A 12,184-nucleotide genomic window follows, 5' to 3' on the forward strand; every position below is an offset into this window, starting at 1 on the left:
CACCCCGCGTTCTCCCTCCAGCTCCACACGTCCCCCCCGCTCTCCCTCCACACGCCCCCGGCCCGGCTCTCCCTCCAGCTCCACACGCCCCCCCCCGTTCTCCCTCCAGCTCCACACGCCCCCCGCTCTCCCCCCACGCTGAGAGAGGCCTCCTACCTGCCTTCGTGCCTGCGCTGATCCTGCTGCTCCGGCCGCATCATGGGTCTCACCAGGCCTCGCTCCACCGTGCCGGAAGCAGAGGGGGCTCTGTCGCCGTCCAGTCTGCCCGTGCTCTGCGACAGGAGGGTAGAGGCTCAGCACACACACCGAGCGCAGCGCCGCGGGGGGGGGGGGGGGGCGGATCTGATGTACAGACCAGACGCTGGGCCGCCGCGGCTGCCAGGTGTGCCCACAGCACGCAGCACGGAGGGAACAAAACCCCAGCCGCTCTGGTTTCAGAGAGCCAGGGGCCGGCCTTGCGACCAGGCCCGCGGAGCGGCACCCAGGACTTCTCAGAGCACGACGGCACCAGCGGCTTCGTCCCCACACTGCTTTACACACAAGGTGCGCGCAGGAAACGCGCGGTGGAAGACGCGGGCCCTGTTTCTGCTTCAAGAACGCACTTAAAAGCTCTGCTCAGCACAGCTCAGCACCTAACGAGCGCAGGGCAGAAACTGCTTCATTCCTGCTCTTACTCAACACGGGAAAACCCACTTCTAGTAACGGAACAGCGCACTTCAGCCCTGTGAAAGGACACGTCCTGACCACCCGCCCGACATCCGGCAGAGTGAGTTACTGACCGCGGGAAGGCCTCAGGACAGACCCAGAGCCTCTCCCACGTGACGTGATGTGACGTGACGTGCGGCAGCAGGACTGTCCCCAGCTATTCACCTGCCGGCCGTGGAGACTGCGCACGGGCAAGGAAACAGGCAGTCTCATCTGCACACAGAGCCAAACGCGGCGCCGTGTGCCTCCCCGTTCTCCTGCCTTCCCGGGACGGGACTGCCGGCCGGCCTGGGGTCACACTGCTCACGTGTACAGGGACAGGACTGCCGGCCGGCCCGGCGCCTCACTGCTCACGTGTACAGGGACGGGACTGCCGGCCGGCCTGGGGTCACACTGCTCACGCGTACAGGGACGGGACTGCCGGCCGGCCCGGCGCCACACTGCTCGCGCGTACAGGGACTGGACTGCTGGCCGGCCCGGCGCCTCACTGCTCGCGCATGCAGGGACAGGACTGCCGGGCGGCCCGGCGCCACACTGCTCGCGCGTACAGGGACAGGACTGCCGGCCGGCCCGGCGCCACACTGCTCACGTGTACAGGGACGGGACTGCCGGCCGGCCCGGGGTCACACTGCTCGCGCGTGCAGGGACGGGACTGCCGGCCGGCCTGGGGTCACACTGCTCACGTGTACAGGGACAGGACTGCCGGCCGGCCCGGCGCCTCACTGCTCACGTGTACAGGGATGGGACTGCCGGCCGGCCCGGGGTCACACTGCTCACGCGTACCCTGCACTCGCTGTGAACATCCCACACTGCAGTGCCGACTGTGATACCCTGCTGTCCACTCGTCACAGTCCCTCAAACCACCGCTTGTCCACACTGTGTAAAGTGCTCGTCAGCACAGGAGTGCAAGACAATTATACTGCAAACACACGCAGCACGGACACACAGACACCACAGAACTGCCGGTCACGGTCTGGCTGGCAGCACTGTTCAGACTACAAGGTTGCTACAAAGAGCAGACGGCCACGCCCACGGCAGCAGGCGGAGGAAGCAGGACAGGAGGGTGAGCTGAGAGCTTCCCACCCACAGAGCTGCCAACGCGCCACTGCCCGCAGAGCCCACGGACACGGGCAAGCGTCCCTGGGGCCGACAGTGACCGCGGGGCTTCCCACTGCCCCTCAGTGCTCTCGAGGACCAACACATCCAGCTGGCTCCGCAAGTCCTCACGCATTCCCTGACTGCCAAGATGGCCGCCGTGACGCTCTGGCTGGGCCCTTCCCGAAGTGCTAGGAGCAGCGGGGACCCAGGAAGCAGCACACACGGCACAGCCCATCAGCAAACAGGACAAGTGTTAGGCGGGACACAGCCGCAGGTGGGGTGCTGCCACACTGCCTGGGGCCCTCACGGCAGTGGCCTTCAGCTGAGGCCTGAGACGAGAAGGGCCCAGGCCTGTGACGCCGAGGGCAAGGGCAGACGGCAGTGCAGGACAGGCGTCTGGCCGAGCCCTGGGCAGCAGGGGCAGTCTGGGTGGGGGGAGACCTCTGTGTGAGACAGGACCAGGGGGGAGACCTCTATGAGACAGGACAGGGGGGAGACCTCTGTGTGAGACAGGACGGGGGTGGGGGGAGACCTCTGTGTGAGACAGGACGGGGGTGGGGGAGACCTCTGTGTGAGACAGGACGGGGGTGGGGGGAGACCTCTGTGTGAGACAGGACGGGGGTGGGGAGAGACCTCTGTGTGAGACAGGACCAGGGGGTAGGGGGAGACCTCTGTGTGAGACAGGATGGGGGTGGGGGAGACCTCTGTGTGAGACAGGACAGGGGTGGGGGGAGACCTCTGTGTGAGACAGGACGGGGGTGGGGGGAGACCTCTGTGCGAGACAGGGTGGTGGGAGACCTCTGTGTGAGACAGCACGGGGGTGGGGGGAGACCTCTATGAGACAGGGTGGGGGGAGACCTCTGTGTGAGACAGGACGGGGGTGGGGGAGACCTCTGTGTGAGACAGGACGGGGGTGGGGGGAGACCTCTGCGTGAGACAGGACGGGGGTGGGGGGAGACCTCTGTGTGAGACAGGACCGGGGGATAGGGGGAGACCTCTGTGTGAGACAGGACGGGGGTGGGGGGAGACCTCTGTGTGAGACAGGACGGGGGTGGGGGAGACCTCTGTGAGACAGGGTGGGGGTGGGGGGAGACCTCTGTGTGAGACAGGGTGGGGGGAGACCTCTGTGTGAGACAGCACGGGGGTGGGGGGAGACCTCTATGAGACAGGGTGGGGGGAGACCTCTGTGTGAGACAGGATGGGGGTGGGGGAGACCTCTGTGAGACAGGGCGGAGGGGAGAGACCTCTGTGAGACGGGGGAGGGAAGACCTCTGTGAGACAGGGCGGGGGTGGGGGGAGACCTCTGTGAGACAGGGCGGGGGTGGGGGGAGACCTCTGTGAGACAGGGCGGGGGTGGGGGAGACCTCTGTGAGACAGGGCGGGGGCGGGGGGAGACCTCTGTGAGACAGGGCGGGGGTGGGGGAGACCTCTGGGACGCAGGGCGGCAGGCGCACTGCTGTTGAGGCCTGGGCCCTGACACGTAGTCCCCACAGCGGGGCTGCAGCCAGGAACTCCGTGTGCCAAGTGACAAGGTGACATTTTTCAAGCCGCTGCGAACGCGAACGGGAAAAGGAGGCCGATGGGCGAGCAGCACAGGAGACACTGGCGTGGGGGCGGGCGGGGGACTGCTCCAAGGCGGCGGGAGCCCTGCAGCACGCAGCCTCCTGAGTATCAACTCAGTCCCAGTGTGGGCTGCGAGGCACTGGGCCCAACCCAAGCGCACCAGCACCCGGCCAGGCCGCAGAAACCTGGAAGCTCAGGTGTCGCACGCAGCGCCCAGGGTGAGTCCCGCCGCCTGGGTGTGGCACGAGGGCCCCCAGGAGGCCCTGGACAACACACGTGACCACTGGGCAACAGCAGCACGCAGAGCGCCCCAGAGAGCTCACCGCACTGGCCACCGCGAGCAAGTCGGCTACTGCTCCGGCCCCTGGTTTGGGTGGCTCGTCTTCCAGAAACAGCACCCCAGAATGATCAAAGAAATGAACCGAGGAAAGGGGAGCTGGGGGTGGGGCTGAGCGCCCTGGGCAGGGGTCACGGCATCTCCCACAGAAGTGGAGCTGGGGACGGTGCGTGGGAGCACTACAGACGAGGACTGGCCGCCGCGGCCCGCAGCCCTCTGTCCCCCCAGGCGGCCCGCAGCCCTCTGTCCCCCCAGGCGGCCCGCAGCCCTCTGTCCCCCCAGGCGGCCCGCAGCCCTCTGTGCCCCCAGGAGCAGCCCTCTGTCCCCCCAGGAGCAGCCCACAGCCCTCTGTCCCCCCAGGTGGCCCGCAGCCCTCCGTACCCCCAGGAGCAGCCCTCTGTCCCCCCAGGCGGCCCACAGCCCTCTGTTCCCCAGGAGCAGCCCTCTGTCCCCCCAGGAGCTGCCCACAGCCCTCTGTCCCCCCAGGTGGCCCAGAGCCCTCTGTCCCCCCAGGAGCTGCCCACAGCCCTCTGTCCCCCCAGGTGGCCCGCAGCCCTCTGTCCCCCAGGAGCAGCCCTCTGTCCCCCCAGGAGCAGCCCTCTGTGCCCCCAGGCGGCCCACGGCCCTCTGTCCCCCCAGGTGGCCCGCAGCCCTCTGTCCCCCAGGAGCAGCCCTCTGTCCCCCCAGGAGCAGCCCTCTGTGCCCCCAGGCGGCCCACAGCCCTCTGTCCCCCCAGGTGGCCCGCAGCCCTCTGTCCCCCAGGAGCAGCCCTCTGTCCCCCCAGGAGCTGCCCACAGCCCTCTGTCCCCCCAGGCGGCCCACAGCCCTCTGTCCCCCCAGGAGCAGCCCTCTGTCCCCCCAGGAGCAGCCCTCTGTCCCCCCAGATGGCCCGCAGCCCTCTGTCCCCCCAGGTGGCCCGCAGCCCTCTGTCCCCCCAGGCGCAGCCCTCTGTCCCCCCAGGCGGCCCACAGCCCTCTGTCCCCCCAGGTGGCCCGCAGCCCTCTGTCCCCCCAGGCGCAGCCCTCTGTCCCCCCAGGCGGCCCACAGCCCTCTGTCCCCCCAGGTGGCCCGCAGCCCCTGTCCCCGCAGGCGCAGCCCCGTCACCCACCTTGCTTGTTGGTAACGCCGCTCCACTGTGCACGTCGCCCCCTAAATCAAAAGTTGTCTCCTGAACCATGCTGGTGGGACCAGAAAAGAAAGAGTTAACAACGTTCAAATGACCTGGCAAAAACAACACTTAACTACATATTCAAATGTTCAAAGATCTTTTTAAAAATGCTTTATTTGCAGCACATGAAATTACAGATTAAAAAGGGGGGTGGCAGTGGCGTGGGGACTGGCATCGCCCATGGTGGCAGCATCCCACGTGGGGCTGGCTAGAGCCCTGGCTGCTCCACTTGCGATCCAGCTTCCTGCTGCTGACCGGGAAGAGCGGTGGAGGACGGCTCGAGAGCTCAGGCCCCTGCCGCCCACGCCAGAGACCTGGAAGAAGCTCCTGGCGGTGGTCTGGCCAAGCCCTGGCCATGGTGGCCATCTGGGGACCGAACCAGCAGACGAAGATCTCTCGTGATCCCAATCTCGCTCGCTCGCTCTCTCCCCCGCTTTCTCTCTGCAATTCTGACTGTCAAACACTGGCACAGAGCTAACACCTTCAGGATCACTACTCAATAACCAGAAGTCGCGTGGACCTAACGACGCAGCAGGCATCCCCTGACGTCAGCCTGCGTAGGCCTCCAGCGGCACAGGATGCGGTGGGCGGCCCTCCCTGTGCACAGCACCGAGGCCAGGCTGCCACCACAGCGCTGTGAGGAGCTGCCCCTGACAGCCCCGCTGGGGGTCTTGTTAGAGCAGAGGGATCGCGGCGTAGGCTACACGTTTAAAAATCAGGAATTTCTGATGTTGTTAGTGACTCAATCAACAGTTCTTCGCGTGTAGACAGATTTTTTTTTTTTAGAAAAAGACTTTATTTATTTATTTGAAAGGCAGACTTACAGAGAGGCAGAGAGAGAGAGAGAGAGAGGTCTTCCATCCACTGGTTCACTCCCCAGAGTGAACCGCAATGGCTGGAGCCAATCCGAAGCCAGGAGCCAGGAGCTTCTTCCAGGTCTCCCACGTGGGTGCAGGGGCCCAAGGACCTGGGCCATCCTCTACTGCTTTCCCAGGCCACAGCAGAGGGCTGGATCAGAAGTGGAGCAGCTGGGACTCGAACGGGTGCCCACATGGGATGCCAGCACTGCAGGCGGCGGCTTTACCTGCTGTGCCACAGTGCCAGCCCTAGGAGATTTTTAAAATACCTCAAAAATACCAAAACTTCTAACCGCATCATTATAAAAAACTCAGAATACAAATAAAACCTCACTTTGAAGAATAATGAGCTGAGCAAGGCCCCAGGGCCCCAGGAAGCCACTGACAGAGAACCCTGCTACCTCAGCTCTGAGAAACTGCAACCAGGCCACACCGCGGCGTAGCGGGCTAAGCTGCCGCCCATGTGCCGGCGTCCCATATGGGCACCAGTTTCATTTCCTGGGCTCCACTTCCCATCCAGCTCCCTGCTAATGTGCCTGAGAAAGCAGCAACAAATGGCCCAAGTGCTTGGCCCCTGCACCCGTGTGGGAGACCGAGAAGAAGCTCCTGGCTCCTGGCTCCTGGCTTTGGCCTGGCCCAGCCCCGGCCACTGCAGCCATGTGGGGAGGGAACCAGCGGATGGAAGATCTCTCTGGTTCTCTAACTTGGCCTTTAAAGTAAATAAGTAAAATTCTTAAAAAGGAAAATCGTCTTAGGATACAAAATACTCCCCTTTGAACGGTGACTATTTTGCTATTTTTTTCTTAAGATGTATTTATTTATTTGAAACAGAGACGGCGTGGGGAACGACACCCCCAAGGACACCCAAACACAGACACCACAAGACAGAACGCGGCACGGTCACCAACAAGCGGCACTGCGGGGACCTGCCTCACACCGTGAATCTCTCGGGCAAAGCCCCAGGGAGCCCAGCGCAGGTGCAAGGGCGTGGGCAGCCGTCGCCCAGGAAGGCGAGCGCCTGTGCGCTCAGAGCCGGCACACAGCAGGCTGCCCCAGGCTCAGGACGGAAGCGGGGCCGGGGCCACCCTACAGTGGATGACACCAGAGGAAGACGGGGAGTCTCCCGGGAAGCACACTGCAAAGGCACCTGCTGGTCGCTGGCAAGTGACAGGTGTGCAGAGGCTGACACAGAACTCAGAGCCCAGCACCGTGGTGAGTGTCCCTCTGCCTAAGTGACTACGACGTGACAGCCCACGCAGCTTCAGCCCTCAACAGTCAACCTGGCCCAGGGTGAGCCAGCACGGTGGCAAGGCGACAGAGGGAGGCGCACCCGTGCTGCTGTGGGCAAAAGCTCACACCTCAGCGCACTTGGGGCCGCACGAGGGGGGACCCACCACAGCCGTCACTCCAGGACCCACGTCCCACCTACCTGAAAACAGGTCATGGCAGCGAAGCAGCATGCTGGTTTTGAAAATCATCATTACCGAAAGGGACAGCCTATTTTCTACTCCAAAAAGGTTTTACTAGACAGTAAAAAGGACTTGTTTTCCAAACAAGCCCACGCTGCAAGGCCTCAGAGAAGCACCAGGTGGCGCCAAATACCCCGACCTCCTAAACAATCTTAATTATGCTTCAGTATTAAAATGACATGAAAAGCAAAAGTAACAAAAACCTTCAATAAAATGACTTAAGAGATCTTAGCCCCATGATTTCACAGAACATGCCTGTAAGCACTGTTAGGACGGTAACACTGTTATTGTAGCCTGGTGCATTCGCTAAGAAAAATGTTACACTTAAAACAGACATGCTGCAGAAGTTGAAAACACAAAGCGAAAGCCTGCAGACGTGGCCCAGCTGCAGCACCCTCAGCCCACGCCGCCAGCAGCGCTTACCCTGGCTTGTGCCTCGCGCCCTTCATCAGGCCTCCCTCCGCGGGCCTCTTGGCCAGCACGTGGTCCTGGCTGGGGTCCACAAACTTGAACACGTGCGACGCCCCGAACTGCACTTTCATGCCACTCTGCAGCATGGTGGTCTCGGAAATGCGCTGGCCGTCCACGTACGTCTCCGCGTCCATGCTCCGCGGCGTCACGGTGACCACGCCGTCCATGTTGGTGAGGTCACAGTGATGGGGCTGAATGCCTGGGCCAAGCAACTGCAACAGGAAGAAGCCAAAGCAAAACCAAAACCCGCCGTGAGGTGTGCGGAGTTGGAACCAAACGTACACAGCTCACGCCTGGCGATGGTGAATAACAGCTCTGATCCCTGGTGTTTTTACTGCAGTAAACTGTGACAGCTACACACAGCCAAAACACTGCCAACACAGTGGCTCACTGTCAGTATCCAGACTTCACCGGAGGACAGCTAACGCACTGAGAAGCGGACGCTTCTCCCAGCTGACGGACGGTCCGTAGGGATCATTACGGCCGCAGTGACCAGCAACCTGTGTTGAGGGTCAAGGAACGGCAGAGCGGACAGGACCCGAATCCGCCCGTCCACAGCTGAGGACGCCCCGAGGACGTGCCCACCGCCTGCCGGCTCGCGGACTACGTGAGCGCCTGCCCCAGCACGCGCAGAGCCACCGCAAGGCCCTCAGCTCTGCGACAGCCCCGACCCTGCGTAAGGGAGGAAGGGGGCTGTCTCAGGGAGCGCAGCAGCCCAGGTTTCTGGAGGTGGACGGGGGAACTCGCTCTGCTCTTCTCCCACCAAAGCAGGTGGGCGACTCACACCCCACCCCATCACAAACGCTGCGGTCCGGCAGCGACGGCGGGAGGCGCACCTGGATGGAGTTGTCCTCGAACTTGTCCGTCCCGACCTCGGTCACGCTCAGCTGCAGGCGATAGAGCTTCGGCTTGTCTCTGGAGTCGGAGCCGTCTGCAAGCAGAGAGCGCGCGCGCCATTGGCGAGGCCGAAGGCTCGGCCACGGCACTCACAGCCAGCACCCAGGAAGCGACTACGCCCCTCCCGTCTGGGGACTTCTGCTCAAGAACTCGCCAAGGGTGTCACACAACTCAGTGAGCCGGACACAGAAAATTCAAATGAAAAGTCAGCACAGAAACGTCTACTTAACCCAAAATGCACACGACCATGGATCCCAACGCGTCCTAACTACACAGGAAGAAGCTGTCTCTACCATGTATCCGGGTTTCTGTGAGTAATTCCAGGGAAATTTTATTAACAAAGTGACCATCAGAGACGATCACGCCTACGACACAGAGCACAGTGCAGGCTGACCAGGGGTGGGCGGGGGGGGGGTGTATTTTTAACTCATTTACTTAAGGAGCAGAGAGAGAGCGAGAGGGCGAGCGAGCGCGCTCCCATCTGCTGGTTGACTCCCCAAACGCTGCCAACAGCCAGAGCCAAAGCAGGAACGCAATCCGGCTGTGCCATTTGAGTGGCAGGAAACCAATTACTTGAGCCGTCACGCAGCTGCCTCGCAGGGTTGGCACTGGCAGGAAGCTGGGGTCAGAATCCAGAGCCAGGATCGGAACACAGGCTCTCCTGTGAGGGCAGGCTCGGCCCCCTTGGCTGGGAGATGAAACACCCACTCCAGGCGCAGGCTCCTGAGTCCCCCGCGGGTGGCGCTGCAGATGAGCCCAGAGGGCAGACTTGTTCACATCTAGATGAACTGTCGGAGCTTTGACCAGGGAGCGCCTCACCCCCTCCAGGACCGCCTACCACACGCGTGCCTTTCCACCACGCACGCCTCCGTGGACCCTATCCACTCCATCCCACGGATGCAGGATGATGTCCACTGAGACCCACCCCCATCTCAGAGCTGCTGACCCAGGAAAATGCACCTCAAAGGACGCCTGGTGCCGCAACTGCAGAGCCAGGCTTCCAGCTGAAGTCCACCCAGCGAAGGGTCCCGCCCCGCCCCCTTCACGCCTGCCTGGAAACGGCCAGAAACACTTTACCCTGCGCTTGGATTCCGTCACCACAGTCAGGAGGGCAGCTGTGCGGGGCTCAGAACGTCACATAGTAGAGGGATGAGCGTGTACACAGCACGTGAACACAGTCACCATGTACAGCCATGTGGACAGGCACCACGTGCACACAGCCATGAGAACTGACAAGCACCACGTGTACACAGCCACGTGAGCTCTGACAGGCACCACGTGTACACAGCCACAGGAACCGACAGGCACCACGTGCACACAGCCACGTGAGCTCTGACAGGCACCACATGCACACAGCCACAGGAACTGACAGGCACCACGTGCACACAGCCACAGGAAGTGACAGGCACCACGTGTACACAGCCACAGGAACTGACAGGCACCACGTGCACACAGCCACAGGAACTGACAGGCACCACGTGCACACAGCCACAGGAACTGACAGGCATCACGAGTACACAGCCACGTGAGCTCTGACAGGCACCACGTGTACACAGCCACGTGAGCTGACAGGCACCACGTGTACACAGCCACAGGAACTGACAGGCACCACGTGTACACAGCCACGAGAACTGACAGGCACCACGTGTACACAGCCACGTGAGCTGACAGGCACCACGTGTACACAGCCACGAGAACTGACAGGCACCACGTGTACACAGCCACGAGAACTGACAGGCACCACGTGCACACAGCCACATGAGCTGACAGGCACCACGTGCACACAGCCACAGGAACTGACAGGCACCACGTGTACACAGCCACGAGAACTGACAGGCACCACGTGTACACAGCCACGTGAGCTGACAGGCACCACGTGTACACAGCCACGAGAACTGACAGGCACCACGTGTACACAGCCACGAGAACTGACAGGCACCACGTGCACACAGCCACATGAGCTGACAGGCACCACGTGCACACAGCCACAGGAACTGACAGGCACCACGAGTACACAGCCACAGGAACTGACAGACAGGCACCACGTGCACACAGCCACGTGAGCTGACAGGCAACACGTGCACACAGCCACAGGAACTGACAGGCACCACGTGTACACAGCCGCGTGACCTCTGACAGGTATGAATGAGCACACAGCCGCGTGACCTCTGACAGGCACCACGTGTACACAGCCGCGTGACCTCTGACAGGTGTGAGTGAGCACACGGCCGCGTGACCTGACAGGCACCACGTGTACACAGCCGCGTGACCTCACAGACAATGGAGACCCTGGATTCACGAGCTCTGTGGGAGCGGATATGAGCCTCGGAGCACACAACGTAAACTCTAATGACGAAGCTTCCCGCCTCGTGACATGCGGGTGACACAGGTCGAAGGCGCGGGGGGAGGTTCCTGTGCACACTGCTCCGCCCTGTGCCGGGCCGCCTCCTCCAGTCCAGCCCTCAGAGGTCCACTTCTCCCGGCCACGCAGGCCCCTCCCAGACCCGCTCAGCCCAACCCCTTGCCCTGTCGGCACCTTGGACGGCCGAGCAAATACCTGGGCAGCACACGTGTCCCTCTGCTGGCGGCCACAGCCCCGCTGCCCCGCCGCACTAGCCCTGACTGCACGGCCGCTTCCTCTTGGCCTGTCTCCCTCACCTCCAAGCCCCTCGGTGGCAAGCCTTTACGTAAACCTCCCTGGGGCCTGTGTCGTGCGAGGCCGGCATCCCACTTGGGTGCCAGTTCTCATTCCAGCTGCTCCACTTCCCACCCAGGAAGGAAGTGGAAGACGCCCCTGCACCCATGTGGGAGACCCAGATGGAGCTCCTGGCTTCGGCCTGGCCCAGCCCCAGCTGTGAAGGCCATTGTCTGGGGGGTGAACCAGCAGACGGAAGATCTCTCTCTCTCTCTAACTCTGAAAAATTAATAATCCCTCCACTCTGGCACTCAGCACTAGCGTGTGGTCTGCAGTATGCAACTAGCAGACATGCTGCGTTAACAGCAAATAATTACACCGGGCAATGCACAGTCACGACAGCCACACCAACCATTATAAACCAAGGAAAACCAGTCACGGTGCCGCGAGAACAGTCACTTCAACGCACAGGTAAGAACGCAAGAATGTGAGCGACATGTCAGTCTGGAGGGGAAGTGAAGCTGGCATTACTACCCTGAACTTGGAGTGCGTCTGCAAGGTCTCCTGGGAGCTGACAGGTGAGACCACACCGCACCCAGAGACCTAGCAACAGGCGGACTAGAACCACGCTGCTTCCCTACGCCTCCCGGCTCTGCGGCAGCAACAGAGCCGGGGGAAGCCTTCCCGGGCTCTGAGGAACCTGGCTCAGTGGTGCTGACTGAGCTGAGGCAGGGGAGGGGGAGCCAGTGTCGCCTCCCTGTGACAGCCCACCCGCCTCTCCTCACTAAACACACAACATCTCACAGAAGCAACACCCAGACAACTGCCACCCGCAACAAAGCCCCGTGTTTCCCCCCGTCCTCGACAGGTGTTCTACAAATACTTGGCTTCTGCCCCAAATGCCTGAGATCTCCCCACCGCAGGCGCAGCCGACCGTGCGCCCAGCAGAGCCCGGCAGACACAGGTTGGGACCCCCGTCCCGCT

The 12,184-nt window shown here is 62.3% G+C and overlaps 1 protein-coding gene across 22 annotated transcripts in view; it reads right to left on the reverse strand.

Moving 5' to 3' along the window:
- Positions 1-12,184, reverse strand: part of AFDN (afadin, adherens junction formation factor) — a 147,461-nt gene that overhangs the window by 56,109 nt on the left and 79,168 nt on the right. For all 22 annotated transcript variants that reach the window (XM_070074581.1, XM_051841909.2, XM_051841907.2 and 19 more), the window contains 4 exons: positions 8,505-8,599; positions 7,621-7,880; positions 4,812-4,881; positions 157-272 (listed from right to left, as the gene is read on the reverse strand). In XM_070074581.1, the coding sequence (XP_069930682.1) occupies positions 157-272; positions 4,812-4,881; positions 7,621-7,880; positions 8,505-8,599 (541 nt within the window). The remainder of the gene's footprint in view (positions 1-156; positions 273-4,811; positions 4,882-7,620; positions 7,881-8,504; positions 8,600-12,184) is intronic.

This window comes from Oryctolagus cuniculus, chromosome 5 (genome assembly GCF_964237555.1).
Source record: "Oryctolagus cuniculus chromosome 5, mOryCun1.1, whole genome shotgun sequence".
Classification (NCBI taxonomy): Eukaryota; Metazoa; Chordata; class Mammalia; order Lagomorpha; family Leporidae; genus Oryctolagus; species Oryctolagus cuniculus.